The 16,800-nt window shown below is 37.0% G+C and overlaps 1 protein-coding gene across 1 annotated transcript; it reads right to left on the bottom strand.

The window, feature by feature from the left end:
* Window positions 1–128: 128 nt before the first annotated feature.
* Window positions 129–12,623, bottom strand: LOC129269500 (thialysine N-epsilon-acetyltransferase-like). The gene is made up of 5 exons (XM_054907005.2): window positions 11,964–12,623; window positions 9,738–9,881; window positions 7,906–8,082; window positions 4,185–4,225; window positions 129–2,715 (listed from the first exon to the last, which is right to left on the bottom strand). Exons 1-5 carry the CDS (start codon window positions 12,223–12,225, stop codon window positions 2,455–2,457), a joined length of 885 nt encoding a protein of 294 aa, XP_054762980.2. The 5' UTR covers window positions 12,226–12,623; the 3' UTR covers window positions 129–2,454.
* Between the last annotated feature and the right edge of the window lie 4,177 nt (window positions 12,624–16,800).

Consider the following 16,800-nt stretch of genomic DNA (forward strand, 5'->3'; position numbering starts at 1 on the left):
TTCAAGTCCCACGCGGAAGTATTTTGATAATTATTTTTGTCGTCCATGTTTCCATGCACCTTGCTATTTTTATTTACTTTCCTGCTTTATTCTCTCATTTCTGAATCAGTTCAATTTAATTCATTCAGTCTAGTTCAGTTCAATTAAATTTATTCACATCTTTGAATCATCTGACAGATTAAATTTGACAAATCAATAAAATATCACATACTACAACATATCAAAATGGCATGCATGTATAAAGCTTATGAAAGAGAAAAGGAAAATGGAGTGTAGCGGCTTCTGGCATGCCAAGGTTAATCCACACATTTTCACTTCCTCGTTTCTCTCTTGAACAACTCAACCCCTGCCCACCCCACCCTCTCAAACATACCTACATACGACCATTGACTTCGATTGACTTCGTGTGGATGCGTCGTGGTGTAGCGGTTCTGACTCTCGCCTTACAATCAGAGGGTCGTGTATTCGAATCCCACCATGGCCTATAGCGTCCTTTGGCAAGGCTTCAATCCACAATTTGCCACTCTCCATCCAGGTGCTAAATGGGTACCCAGTAGGATGCGAAAGCCTATGAAGTATACCAAGCAATTGAGTCTTGGAACTCTTGTTGAAATGCTCCCTAGGGAGTGGAGAAAGTGCATACAGTGTTTGCGGGCATGCAAGGATCTGATGACCGGGGTAATAATAATTACAATGTAATAAGTGCTACATAACTGTAACTATTATTATTATTCCGATGTTCCGCAATATTTAAAGCAGATCTAAAGTCCTTAACTACCCAATTCTGGCCAGGTTGCCAACCCATAATTCAACATTCTGAGCAGTGTAGTCTTGATATTTAGGCCCATTGGGGTGATAACACACCGATTTATTACTCATTTATACCATGATAATCATGTTACCAAGTAGGTAAACAATTACTTTTTCCTCTCAAAACAATGTAGTTTCTTATATATACAAGTAAAATTGTAGGCTCAACTCTCAAGTTCTTACCTACCCAGCTCTGGCCAGGTTGCCAACCCATAATGCAATACTAGTATTATGTGCAGTGTAGTCTTGAAATTTAGGCCCATTGGATCGATAACACACTAATTCACAATACATATTATACGACAATCATTATGTTACCGAATAGATAAACAGGTACTTTCCTCTTAAAACAATTTAGTTTCTAGTCATGTATATACAAGTAAAATTGGAAGCCATTTATTTCTTTGTATTATTGATGATTATCTAAAAAAGTATATCTTAAGACTAGCTATTTATATCATACAGGGACCGTGATTTCGTATTCAAATCCAATATAAAAGTCCTACATGTCAGAATGCATTATGCCTAATTATATTATTTCTACTTTTCTACTTTTGATTAAAATCAATTTAGTTTACACAGCTCGCAATAAAAATGGTGTTGTAAGCAAATATCATTGAAAACAAATAGATGAAAAGAACATCGAGTATTAACAAGACAAAGAATAAATTTGAAATTTAAAAAGCAGTGTGAAAGTAAAAATATCATACTGTATTCTTTTTTAAGTAAAAGTAAGCATTTTGTACATATTTATCCGGATGATTTTAAGCACAGATTGGCACGATGTAATTTCTTCGGAGCAATTTGATTGACTATTTTGTGGGTGTCTCTGTCGCAAACATGCGTTCTAAGTTCTAGAATGATTGTCTTGGCCCTGTGTCCATTCCATTTTCTCTATCAATGACAAAAAATGATCTCCATGGTCAGTTACAACGGAAGTTATAAGTGCCAAACAGATAACGGGTTAAGAAGACGAGAAAACGGGTTAAATGACGAGAAAAACCAATTGTTGGAACTCGCTAAGTCGACTTGTTCGGGTAGAGAAAACAAGATGACGAGTTGATGAAACTTGGCAAATCGACTTATTTGGAAAGAGAATTAAAACGAGATGACGAGTTGTTTAATTTTAATAGTGTCATCTTATCTCCTTGTTCCAAACAGGTCGTCTCTCCAATTTCCAATAACTCGTCATCTTGTCTTCCTGTTATATAAACAGGTCAGATTGCCCTCTTGTCGAACACGTCGACTTGCCATGTTCCAAAAACCTGTCATCTTGCCTTCTTGTCACACACGAATAGACTTGTCAAGTTTCAACAACTCGTCATCTTGTCTTATCTTCCAAAACAACTTGAGCTCATTTCCAAAGTTTTAACTACTTGTTGTCTTGCCTTCTTGTCCCAAATAAACTGACTTGTAGAGTTCCAATAACTCGTCTTCTCGTCATTTAACACAGTTTCTCGTCTTCTTATCCTGTACTCGTCATCTGTTTGACACTTATAAAAGCTTCCGTAAGTTGCATTCTTTTGCAATAGGCAATATTTTGTATTACCATACTGAGTTAAACAATAATACTGTATTACTTCTGTAAGTTTTCCTGCACGATTGAACAGTTCACTCTAAAAACGCTGATGAATAGTCTCTGATCTACAAAATCATCTTCCCGTCTTTATTTGGTATCCTTGATTCGATATGAATACCACGTGATTTCGCTTTGGCCAGGTACTCATCATGTTTATCATGTTGGTGTATATATCTCTCCAATTTCTCCCCAGACTGCGAGTAAAGATGAAAGTTGTGCTTCTCCGTGAGATTTTCGTAACCCTCCGCGATGTACCAGCGTTTCAATCCTATCTCGTTCTCGTCAAAATAGCCCGAGATCGAGCGGCAGCCGAGTGCGTACATTTTCTGTTCAGATATTTGAGACGAAAAAATAAAGAAATACACTTTAAAGGTGAAATGAATTTGAAATCAACAGAATCTACAGTATATCATCAAGGATAACAGGACGAAAACCTACATAAAGTGGACTAAGTTTCGTGGTCTACATGGTCTAGGGGTAAGGCGTCAGACTGTCTGTTGTGGTCCGAGTTCGAATCTCGGCGCCGCGTATGTCTTTTTGAATGATATGGATCTACAGCTATTGACAGTTATGCACTCTGAGAAATAAGGTTCAACTCAGCAACTTGCCACATTTTGGGGAGTGAAAACTCAATGCGATTCTTTTTTTCATCACCAAACACACTCTATCGGTCAGATAAGACTTTTCCATTAAATGAAAAACTTCATTGAATATTTAATACTCATTGTACAAATTACTAAAATTAAAATTGTAATTTTAAGGCTAATTATGTTTGAAATTAGTTACATTTGCTGTAAATATCATGCCACAATGTTTTTTTGTCATAGGCTGTATAATCTCTTCATGTCACATTCATTTTGTGACCCTGCGTAACTCATTCCATCATAATAATGGAGTTCGATACCAATTCGACGATTTTGTCCAAATTTACCGATTTACCATTTCCCATTCGAAACTTGGTTGCAAACTTGGCACCTCAATGGTCTATTTAATATAGTTACCGTATAGTGAAGAGGAAGATAGCGACTACGTTTCTCAAACAAATTTTAAAAACCATCGAAGATTGCAAGGCACATGAAATTCGCAGTTACCCAACAAATTTTCTTTTACGACAAAGTTGAATTGGCGAGTTTTCACGGTTGCAGAATTCACCGCAGTATATATACCCATTATATTAATTGATTGATTGATTTGATTGGTTTATTGATTCATTGATTGATTGATTGATTCATTCATTCATTTGTTCAAGGTAAAAGCTCTATTAAGCTACAAGGCTGTTTTACAAAAGGACCGTGCTAACAGACAAAAACATGAATCTTACATATGACAATAAGAAATATACATAATTATTATACAAAGATTAAAAATAAAATTACTGATAATACAATGAACAATAAATTTGGCACATATAAATTCGAGACATAAAAATACATCATTCGTTAAATTTCAAAGTTGCTTCGTATTAATATTGATAAAAATAAACAAACTACAACAAAAAAATACTTTGTAGCGTAACTTATGTCTTTATGGAAAGTAAGTTATTTAAAATACATATGAAACTGTACACCTTTTAACAAATTGTATCTATGTGTAATTCAGTCTTTGTAACTGCGATGCATGATTTTATAAATACCACACCATACCATCATATCTTTATTTGACATAAGGTATGTCGAATTGAAATATTAGTTACATTCAGTATGCAATATCATTATAATCTAGGAAAATAAAGGAAAATTACAAAAAAATAACATAGTAGGGCCTACATACATATTCATGTGTATTTTAAACTCACCTTTGAAATTTCATGCAACAATATGGATCCGATTCCGAGATCTGAAGAATAAGGCAAAATGAAGACAAGAATTAACCATAAATCATTCTTGCGTTCTAATGGTCACTGTTTGGGGTTTATAGTTAATGAATACAGACAGGCTTTACTGTAACCCAGAGAGCTCCCGCCCGTGCAGCGGGCGGGAGCCCAGAAGCTTACCGTGTATTTTACCATTGTCACCGGACTAGGGTGATTTATGGTCTAAATATTTCTCCAAATGAATTGTGAAAACAGAAAGTATACAATTACCACGATTATATGGATGAAGGTCTAACGAGTGGCAGATTCCTGACATCTGGGCACAGTCTGGAACCTCAAAAAAACGAAAAGTTCTCTCCTTCTACCCCGTCTCGATCGGCCATTTTTGTTAAAAATCGTAACAAAATGGCCGATCGAGACTGGGTAGAAGGAGAGAACTTTTCGTTTTTTTGAGGTTCCAGACTGTGCCCAGATGTCAGGAATCTGCCACTCGTTAGACCTTCATCCATATAATCGTGGTAATTGTATACTTTCCATTTTCACAATTCATTTGGAGAAATATTTAGACCATAAATCACCCTAGTCCGGTGACAATGGTAAAATACACGGTAAGCTTCTGGGCTCCCGCCCGCTGCGCGGGCGGGAGCTCTCTGGGTTAGCTTTACTGGGGAAAAATCGTCAATACTAAGTCTGAAAAAAAGTTGAGAGACCTGACATCTTTCTTCTCACGTTTTGATTGGTTGGGATTCTCAGGTGACCGACTGTTACCACGGTAACTGTCGGGCAATGACAACTTATTGTGCCGACTGCTGATACTTTATGGCATTTTCGCAATCACTATATACGCAGACGCTTTCTATAACAAAGAGAATCTGTTGTCAAAGCCCTTCAATGACAAAACATAACTTGTCGAAATTCGATGAATCAAAACAGCGGTGTCGATCGTCAGTGACTCTGGACAAAGGATATTTGTAATTGTTCGTCCGGTGCAAATCTTTTGATGATCTGCAGTCTCAGTCAGAGGCGTCGATCAAGGGGGGGCAGGGGGGCGATCGCCCCACCAATGAAAATATTGGGGGGCAAACATATCGTTTTGCCCCCCCCCCCCCAATAATTCTGCATGTGCAAAAAATAAAATAAGATTGTAATATTACACAGAAATCAGCAAGCGAGATTGAGATACACAACTCGTTCTTTATTTAAAATCGTGCTCAAAATGTCAGCTTTTCAGAGTGGAATACAAAAATTGTTCAGCTCGCGCTTCGCGCTCGCATCATTTCTGTAGCAAAAACCCATACTTTTCAATGATTAAATAGGTGAATAGAATGTCCCGCTTTCAGGTCTAAACCTCAAAAGAACTAACGCTTCGATATGCAATAATCTTTTGTTGAATATATATCTTGTTCTGTATTAAAAACGTCCACTAAACTCAATTTTTTTTCAGATCGAAATATCAAAATTTTCAGCTCGCGCTCGCATCTTTTGCTTTTTTTTTTAGATACCCATCTTAATCATTGGTACCAAAAATGCTTAGAATATCAAGCTTTCAGGTCAGAATATAAAGAAATTTCAGCTCGCTCTCGGCACTCGCATTATTTGTGTATTAAGATATGTATTCTCCTCAGGAGTTACTACTACAAACAGTCCTAAACAGGCACCTTTTTCCTGTTATCAGGTCAGTATACTAAAAAATTTCAGCTCGCGCTTCGCGCTCGCATTAATTTGTTGATGAGATATCTCATGAGTCATATATATATATATATATATATATATATATATATATAGGCATATGTGTGTGTGTGTGTGTGTGAGTTTGTTTTGTGTGATCGAGCGCCTTTGGAAAGTTGATTCATGATTTTGCCCCCCCCCAATCTGAAAAATGGATCGACGCCCCTGGTCTCAGTCCACCAACTTTCAACGAAAGCCTCTCAGCTCTCCATTGTGATTTGACTTGTATTTTCCAAGGAATGGTAGAAAGCGTCTGCGAAGTAATTGCGAAAATATGTTATTTTTCATGAAATAATTCCGCAGATTCTGGACGATGCCAAATCTCTTCAATCTTCAACCACGACTAGTTTAAAGCAGAAGATGGTGTTATCTCACAAACGATGCTAGATCATCGGATATATGATTCTGGAATGAGTTTGATAACAAACGCGACCCTCGATCAGCAGCTAAATATAGATAACTTGCTAAAAATATAGACAATAAATTAGGCGACATCCCGAGAAAGTGTTGAAAATATAACAAGGTTTGATAGTTGTTTGATGCGAACTTACGATTTTTTTCCGTTATGGGGGATTTTTTTTCCATTTATTAAGATTACATTTTTATTTTTCCCGGTAATTTTATAGCTAATATAAAACTGGGCGCTTAGAAACACCTGTATTAAGCGCCTTACAAATGTTGTAATAATAATGATTATAATTATGAATAATTATTTTAAAAAATACACATTTTCAATTAAACATTTCGACCCCGCATTTAGGGTGTCGTGAATTATGTTATATTTCATCAAAAACATTAAACAATCACTTTCAATGAACAAATGTCTTTTTTTCAATTTGTAATCTATTAAAGAGTAGACTTGAGAGATTCATTTTTTTCAATTAGCAGATAAACCGAGTTGAATTCTTATTATTACTTAATTAAGCAATATGGCAATCTGGGCTCTGGTCCCATGAATAATTTGGTATCAATCTCGATGCGGAGCGGCGTCTTGCGTGCCGCTCCTCCCATAAAATACATTTCCGTCTGGTTTAATATCCGAACATTGTCGTCGTGTTAGTCTAACTGGTTGACATAATCCCTATCTAAACACATTTATCGGTTATAAAAGTTACTTTAAATATTCACGACCTTTCCTTATTTCCCATTCCACTTCATTATACATACATTGAAGAGAAACTAGTCGCTTATGTAGTTAGGCATGGTGGCTGATAGGAATTATTCGAATTTTGTTCAATAGATGTCGGCATATGCTTTACCTGTTTAAATCATTTACAATTTTGATTTTTTTTTGTTACAAGGGCGTAGGCTGGTTTGAGCATGGAGAGGTGGAATTTAAGTGGTATCGGGGTGCACATCTTGGGAAGGTGGAACTAAAGTTGAGAAAATTAGCTGTTGAAAGCAGAAGAAGGGGTACAAATTTTGTTTTGCTTGCCAGTGTCGGAACTCCTCTACCTCAGCAGGAGGGTGCACGAGCACCCCCCCCCCCCGACTACTCCCTTGGTTTTAATAAAACACTCAGTTTTAAAATGGCATAGCTTTAAAGCTTATTCCCTGTTATTTTCACTTTATTAAAGGTTAGGCTTATAAATGAAATGAATATTACATGGAATAAGCTAGAAATATAATAATCATCCTGAAGTTCTGGGATATGGGGGAAAAGGGCATGTTCAAACCTAGAATAAGCAAATTTCATAACTTCAGAGAATCTGAAAGAGAAAAAATATTTGTTCACTCTATATTGTAAATGGTAGTAATAGAAAGTAATTTTTCATAACTATTTGCTATTGAAATATTGTCTGATTAAAAAATGTTCCAAGATAAATTTATATACTGGAATTCCATCAAGTGTTTGAAAGACTAAATCCAAAGGCGAGCTCGTCAGACAAAATCAATCTGTTACAATTATTGTAATTTGTCTGTAATTTACGGTGGTAAAACTTAATTGACAAAAATTAAATGTAAACGTTTATACCTCGGTACTGATGGTGAATGAAAATGTTCTCTCCTGCACCAGTTTTTCCTTCCCATGCACAGAAATGAAAGGAATAAAGACCATATCCAATGAGTGATGTCTGGCCGCTATCACCGTGTACTTCTGCGAGGTCACAATAGCTTATTGGGCTCTCACCGAAAAAATCTCTTCGTATATCTGTACAAAAGAAATCGTCTCGTGCATGTCAGTGATGATGTTAAAAAAGAAGGGGAATACCTTCTTAACACGTTGGTATCAATAATGCACGGAGCATTTTCGTTTATATGATGCAATTAGATAAAAGAGCAAGGTAGATAAAATTGCCTTTGTCAAGGGCCGTACCGGGAATCGAACCCTGGATTTTCATGGTGCAGTTTGGAGCCTTAGACCACTCGGCCACGGCACCTAGTCTATTAATGAATTTACCGGTTATCGTATTGTAGAAAAGTTGATAATGAAAATAAATTTTCACATTAAAATTTACCGTTATTTAGATGTAAAACCAATTAGTATTCCGGTGGGGTGGGGTCCAAGGGGCTCGAAAGGGACATAAAATAGATATGGATATCTGTAGTCTACCGCAATGAGTGAAAAAAAATGAAGGGCAGAACATCACATACCGGGAAATAATCTAAATAGTCGCGAGCAAGCGAAGGGAGTTTGCCAAAATTGCCCCCTCCTTTGTTTCCTCATTCCGAACCTTTCGCATTATCACTACGGGGAATCTCTCTACAACGGATCAATTCCTTTAATAATGCAAATCAAATCAAAATGGAGAGCTGAGAGGCTTTGTCGAAAGTTAATGGACCGGGATAGCATTGGAATCTCTTGACTCTGGACGACTATTTACAATTGTTCGTTCGGTACAAATCTTCGGATGATCTGCAGTCTCAGTCCACCAACTTTCGACAAAAGCCACTCAGCTCTCCATTGTGATTTTAATTGCATTTCGAAACGAATCGATGCGCTGTAGAGTTTCCCCCGTAGTTATGCACAAAGACGGACAGTCAACCTGCCCGAAACGTCGAGTCTCTCTACTACTCATCATCTCTACTCGCCGACTCAAGCCAGCATCTCCTCACTAGCTCTACTACTCAAGCTGTTCTCAACTCATCTTTCCTGGTTTACAGTCCTTTTCAGGACTACTTTCAAGAAAGAATACTCTACTCTCTAATCTCCACTTTCTCGCCTATCCATTTCTTCTCTTCTCCTATCCACTGTTTCTACAACACTTCACATGGTGTACCGTAAACCACATCAGCGAAAATAATTATTATCTCGGTCGTGGAAGTTTTTCTTTGTTGGATGAGGGCACCGTTCCCCATTCGTATACCAGTACTTTAAGATTATATTACTGAATACACTTAGCGCTGGAAGTGGAAGCTCAAGCTAAAACAGGGGGAAAGAGTTACGCCTTGTATCCTCTGGAGAAGGCGCTCTATACATCAAGCGATTACTAATATCATTAACACATTTGGAATAACACAAACACCTGGAAGTCGAGGATTTTTTCAGCTTTTTTATTAGGGGGGGGGGGTAAACAGTCTCTCTTTTTTATCTTGGCGTCATAGAAGACCGCCACTTTTTTATATGAATTAACCTGAATAAATAATGGTCATTTTGCCTCCGACGAAGATTCTGCCAGGATCGAAAGCTTAGGCCCCTTTTTGACTTTCTGAATAAATAATAGTAGACCAATTAATAAATAAACAAATAAATGGATAAGCAAATGAACTAATTGAAAAATGAATGAATACCAATAATAAAAAAAATAGATGTGTATATTCTTTGATCGGATCCAGAGCAAAAAAAAAATGGAAAAGTTTTCAAACCTTCTTCCGTTATCTTGACCAGATCTAGACAACCTTCCCATTCAGCTTGAGCGAGAAGCATCTTATAGATTGCATGGCAGTCGTCTATGGTAGATGGCCGAAGGACGATCTCGACAGCTTCTTCGGGGCTTAGCACCGGATCCTCTGAATGTAATGCAAATGATGTTTAGAAATAAATCAGTCGAATAAACTGCACAGATTCATGGTCGTACGCAGCAGGGGGGCAGGGGTCAGTTGCCCCTCTCCCCTAGAAATTTTGAATACCTACATTTTTAAACAAAAAAAAATCAAAAAATGCACCAAAATTATGCACGAAACCCTTCAATTTCATTTTACAAAATGTAAAAGCATCCCAATTACACTGTAAAAAAAAATTAGTAGAAATTACTTAATAAAATTGTGGCAAAAAATTGCCTTAATTTTTTCAAGTATTTATGACTTTGGCAGTTTTAAGTAAAATTTACTTATTTTCTTTGCTTCCATTTTACTCAAGAAAATTAAGTTACAATAACTTAATTCAATTAAGTAAAACAATCAACAAAATATTTGAAAATATCAAATGGGGGAGTGGACTTTCGTGATTCGAAAGTCCGCTCCCCCATCGTCCCACTTTTGGTGGCATCATTTTCATTTTAGACATGTTTTATCCAAATATTAGACTTTGTGAATTGTCACTTACCTGTACATGTATAGGTACTGACATTTATATTTATACGCGATCGTTTCATTCTTACAAATAAAACAGTGAGAATAATTTTCTGCTAAATGACTATTTAATATTGCCTTTTCATTGATTCAACAAAAGAATACAATAGTTAGCACACCCTTATCCAAAACAATTTCAAACACAAATAGATATGACAGTTATTTTAAAAAAAATAACATTTACTTGCTCTAATGAATATTCATGCATTATTTAAATATGGCGTTAATTGAAAAATATAAGTACATTCAACATGATTTTATAAGTAACAATCATCTTTGCCTAATTGAGTTAGATTTACTCAATCAAAGCAAGCTATCAATACGTGAATTTTCTTAAATGTATATTGAACCCAAATACATCAAGTAAATCAAGTAAATTAAAAGACAAGTTGAAACTACTTAAAAACAACGAAAAATAATTACAAATTGTAAATTCTACTTAAATACATTAAGTGTTAACTACTGATTCAAAGATTTTTTTTTACAGTGTACAAGCTCGGTCGCTTCGCTTTCTTGATTTTGAGAGTTTACGTGTCCTGCCCCCAGCAAAATATTATGCGTACGGCTATGCACAGATTCCACTCCTTCCCTTCATGCCCTTGTACTGAGTTCACGCCAAAGAAAGATCTACTATTAATATTGTGATTCTTTATGAGTTATAATAATAAAATAATAAATGTAAACAAAAAGGAATTGGGGTTAATAAATGAAATGAATTGGGAAATAAACGGTATTAACTTTAAAGGAGGATGGATGGGACGGAAGGGTGGTTTTCCTTGATATGCCTAAGGACGGTAACCAGGCAGGAACCACCATGACCATCACCTTCCGTTTGTACTTATTGAAGGTAGATAAAGGTCTGGTTTGGCTAGGAACTGGATCCATCGTAATAAAATGGCACTTCGGATTTCCGATGTTATATCGAAGGATACTTACTCGACTTTCAATCGACGTACACGAGGATTCTAAAGTTTACACGGTGCGAGCGAACGAGTTGTTGAAAAATAAAAGAAGCCAACATTCCTTTTTTTTTTGTATTTCATGCACCAAGCCAAGACTTCGTCAAACTATAGTGGTTCGGAAACGGTGCCGATTGTTGACGGTTTTTTTCCGTTCTTGCATCCCCCGAACAAACATTGACCATAAAGCTTCTGAACACCGATATTTTTTTTTTTTATATATACTATTATCCACTGGCAGATCAAGGGTGAGGGCACAGCCTTTGAAAGTGAACACTTTTTTTTGGAAAATCCTGCATCCGCCCCTGTTATAATCCTTCGAAATCGTTCGCATACCTAGTGAAAATCGTACTTACCAGAGCAATAGATGTGCAAATATCAATTAAGATGGACCACAATTCACAATAATTCAGTGATCAACGCATATGCCATTGCTTTATAGCTGGATCCAATGTATTCCACACTTTTACACACACATACAAATATAATTGAATAGATACCTTAAAGATTTATTCTTAATTCAAATGTACAGTATATATGTCTATTGCAGGCTATACCATACCTGATGATCTCCTATGTTCCATGAACCTCGGTCTCGACGTCTCATCTCTGTTGATCGCTGTCTTCGCTGTCTTTCTACTCCAATTAGAGCGATGTCGGTATGATGATGTCGACAATAAACGCCGACATGGTTCAATCGCATCGTTACGTCTCGACGTCGACGCCCTGATCATCATCGTCCTCGGAAGGTATCCATTCTGTAGCAGAGGTGGACACGACCTGAAGGCAGGGGATACCCTCAAGGATAATCGCGATGCAAACATATTCTCTCTCCTTCTTTTCAAAGTTTTTCAAATTCAATATCCTTTGCAATTCACTCTCGATCAGAAAAAGAAAAGATCGCACCCTATTAGATTTAGACGATTGTGTCCGATGCCTGTTACATCCTACGCATTCGCTCTCTGTAGAGAGTTTGCTCAATTTTGTCAAGAGAACTTGTCTAGGACACGGCATTGAGATGTGTGAAACTTTCAAGGTGATCAGATGGCGAATCCTGGCGCCTGATTGTTTGCCCTACTCTGTCTGATGGCTGCAACAATGATCCAAGTTCAGGTCAGCTTGTCAAAAGACACGCCCGCATCATGAGGATTGATACACAGATTCGTTGGACCTACCTTGCCTAAATCAGTGAGCTATTATTTACGTCATGCATATTTTCGACAAAGAAAGCCTATATAAATGTAAAGAACATGCTGGACGCAGCGCAGGGGGGGGGGGCATGGAGGTGTTGGTCCCATAAATTTTGAAAACATCCTTTTTCTAAATGAATATTTTCACAACGTCCATAAGTGTGCAAGAAACCCTTCAATTTCACTATAGAAAATGCAAGAGTCCATATGACAAATTGGGTCGCTTCGGTTCTTATAATGATTCTTGCCCCCCCCCCCCCCTACCGAAAAAAATTCTGCGCAGGGCCATGATAAAAAGCGATTTAGTCAAACGGAAGCTCTTTGGTCAGCAATAGGTTATATACAGTGCGTCCCACAAAAAACGAAACCGAGATTTAGCGATGATTTAACATATCTTAATCATAAATACAATAGACAAATGACCTACCAATGTAAAGCTTAGAATCTCCTCTTTCATCTGATATTACTTATATTATTCCTCATTCACGCATGAGTGAGCAAAAACAATTTGAAGAAAGGATACCAAAAACTCATTTGGCGGGGGGTATCTGAATTTCAAAAAGAAAATCACATGCCTAAAAAGATCAATATCTGCTCTTTTATTTGATACCTTAATCACAGAAAATGGTCAAGAAGTAAAAAAGTTATGTTCCCTCGAAACAATGCTTGTATTTCCATAATTTCATTAAATAAACTTGTTTTCACCGGTTTCCCACAGAAGCTATCGCACGGTAACAAAAGACTTAATGCATGGCTGATCGTCAACAAAACGGAGTGTCGAGTGAGTTTAAACGCTGGCCTGTAAAACCTCTTCATTTTTAATATGTAATTATTGAAATTCAAGCCTGATTTCAAATAACCTGAACTTTGTTATTTCTCTACCATTTTATGTAATTGAGGTATCAAATTAAGCAGCAGATATTGAACTTTTTGAAAATGTGGTTTTCATTTTGAAACCCAGATACAGCCCGCCAAGTGACTTTTTGGTATCCCCTTTTCAAATTGTTTTGCTCACTCATGCGTGAATGAGAAATAATCTAAGTAATTTCAGATGAAAGAGGAGGTTCTAAGCTTTACAATGGTAGGTCATTTGTCTATTTTATTTGTGATTAAGTTATGATAAATCATCGCTAAATCTCGGTTTCGCTTTTTCTGGGACGCACTGTATAATAACAGCCTTTGTCAGCTATTTCGATTCCGAGGACCAAAAACCCTTTGATACTCGAAATTTAAAGCTTTCAAAATTAGTGATGTGTGTCGACCTCAAATGAGCTGAAAAAGTTACCAACCTCTCAAAACTATAGAATGAATTCGCATACAATATCACCTCCATATCTGCAGTTCACAAATGCAGCAAGCTTGACAAACCAGTGATACAGATGGTTCAGTAGCATTATGATTTCTTTTTATTACAATATACTTGCAGCTGGAAATCGTCTCGAATAAAATTTTGAAGCGAACTTGAATTTGAGAATAAGCTTTGATTTTTTTTCTTCGAAATTTATCTTCTTATTTTAGATGTAAAAACCCTTACTTTTTTCTCACCGAAGAGTATATGAGCAAGAGGTTCTTGATAGGTTCATGCAAAGACAGGAAATTATTTTTAGAAAGAAAAATATCGACATGCAGTGTGCAATTGTTTCCCATTTCAGGTGTGAATTACTATGTGATCTTCCGTTCAGGAAAGGTGCGTGGTCTAGAACACACATAGTGGAAATATTGAAGGATAAATCCACCCCGACAGCAAGCGACTTACAATGACAAGAAAATCAAACAACCTAAACACATCGAAATCTGATGTAAATTAATAAGGCTATTACATTTAAAGTTGATCAATTTTACTAAAAAGTTAAATGATCAATATCGGTGATGCAAATGAACAAAGAGGGATAATAGGCGTCGATCGTTAAAACAGGAAATTTTACATCTAACATCTAAGGTTAAAACATAATTAGGTGTATCAAGCAGTGGCGTAACTGCATGCCGGGGGCAGGCTCCCCCCCCCCCCTTCGGTGGATTTCAACGGGGGGAAAAGGGAAAAGAGAAAGGGGAGAAAGGAAGGAAGAAAGAAAGAAAGAAAGGGAAAAAGTGAAGAGTGAAAAGACAAGTGGAACACCTCTGGCAGTCTCACCTGCATCACGCGATTCAATATAGCAGCAGTGCTGACTTTGAAAACTACTATAAAATAATTATTCACAAAAACACCATTCATATAATGATACAATACTATGTTCATTGACAATAAATGAAATTCGACCTTGATCATGCGACTTAAGACTTGTCAGTGATACTTGATTACCCCCTATATCCACATTTTATAAACTATATCTATAAACTTTGAAAGTTATGACAGCAATCTAATAATTACCTCCAAAATGGCCAAAGTTCATTGACCTTAAATGACCTTTGACTTTGGTCATGTGACCTGAAACTCGCACAGGATGATCAGTGATACTTGATTACTTTTATGTCCAAGTTTTATGAATCAGATCCATAAAAATTCAAAGTTATGATGGTAATTAGACAAATACGCCCAACAAGTGCGAAGTTCATTGACCTTTGACCTTGGTCATGTGACCTGAAACTCGCACAGGATCTGCTGTGATATTTATGTCCAAGTTTTATGAACTAGACCAATACAATCGCTAGATGGTATTCATTTGTCTCGCAATCTACTATGGTCAACAAGGAAATTCGTGATCACTCTCGCAAAAAGTGTTCACTAGCTTTTTAGGAAATTCGTGAACACTTTTTGCGAGAGTGATCACGAATTTCCTTGTTGACCATAGTAGATTGCGAGACAAATGAATACCCTCTAGCGATTATTTCAGTCCGCAATAATGAACCTATTTAGTATTATAGACCAATACGCTTATGATGGTAATTCAACAAATACCCCCAACATGGCAAAAGTTCATTGACCTTAAAGACCTTTGACCTTGGTCATGTGACCTGAAACTCGCACAGGGTGTTCAGTGATCACTTAATTACTCTTATGTCAAAGTCTCATGAATCAGATCCATAAACTTTTAAAGTTATGATGGTAATTCAACAGATACCCCGACTTGGCCAAAGTTCATTGACCCTAAATGACCTTTGACCTTGGTCATGTGACTTGAACCTCGGGAAGGACGTTCAGTAATATTTGATTACCCTTATTGCCAAATTTCATGAACTATAGGTACATACATTTTGAATGAGCCAAAGTCTAATTTGGAAAATGAATAAAAGGAACACTAACAAAAACAAGAGACGACCGGGTTGCCGAGGATTGAAAATAAAAAACGGGAAGAAAGATGGGTGGCATATAACATTATGTATGAAGTATATGGTCGCAATCATAACAAAAAAGTCCTTAGCCAACGGCTGGACATATCCCCCTGTATTGTAGCTTGTATACTTATGTCCTTTCCTATAAGAAAAGCCTTACGTTGGCGAGAGAAACCTTAAACTATTTGGCTATTAAAATTTCCCAAGCTACCGGGGGTTCTACCCATAACCCCGTGCAATAGGGCCTCTTCATCTGTAAATTTCAAAGGGCTCAACAACGGGCCCCTGTATTGGACCCCTTAATTTGAAGCACTGGCGTACAGGTGGGGGGGGGGGGTGGTTACACGTACAGCCAAGGGGAAAACAAAAGAAAATAAAGGAGGCAACGAAATGAAACCATGGAACACAATGAAATATGATGTTATTTGCTGAATATTATGTAAAAATCTATCACAATTAGGATCAGAATTTAATTTTGAAAAAGGCAATTTTTTCGCTCGCGACTTTGTACAAGTTTTCCCACATGTGCTACGTTGCGCCTCCTCAAATAATTTGGTTTACTACGCAAATGCATTGAATTAATGTGTTGTGTAATAGCTATACGATATATATGCGATTTGATTAAAAAATTAGCGGCCATCCACAAGGATTAAAATGGCCTTAATATCAAGAGGTTCGGGGACAGAGCCCCCCGGACCCAAGCCGCATAGCACTGGCGTACGGATGGAAGGGTTTGGGCCACGGTCCCTAAAATTTCCACAACCAAGAACAAAAAAAAAATAAAGGGAAAAAGAAAGAAAAGTATAGGAAAAGTCTAAGATATGATGATATATTCAGAATATAATGTCAAAATCTCGAAATTAGATTCTCATGAATAGGTGATTTTTTCTTGCTCGTTTCTCTCGCTCGGGACTTATATCAAGCCCCCCCCCCCCCAAA

This window comes from Lytechinus pictus, chromosome 10 (genome assembly GCF_037042905.1).
Source record: "Lytechinus pictus isolate F3 Inbred chromosome 10, Lp3.0, whole genome shotgun sequence".
NCBI lineage: Eukaryota > Metazoa > Echinodermata > Echinoidea > Temnopleuroida > Toxopneustidae > Lytechinus > Lytechinus pictus.

Bases quoted from the DNA above. Each gene is read 5' to 3' on its own strand.
- LOC129269500 (XM_054907005.2), bottom strand. From the start codon at position 12,225: ATGTTTGCATCGCGATTATCCTTGAGGGTATCCCCTGCCTTCAGGTCG. The intron at 8,083-9,737 runs GTTTGAAAACTT...TCTTTTGTACAG, and splicing joins GGTCAAGATAACGGAAGAAG to ATATACGAAGAGATTTTTTC. The intron at 4,226-7,905 runs GTATAAACGTTT...CTTATTCTTCAG, and splicing joins CATTCACCATCAGTACCGAG to ATCTCGGAATCGGATCCATA.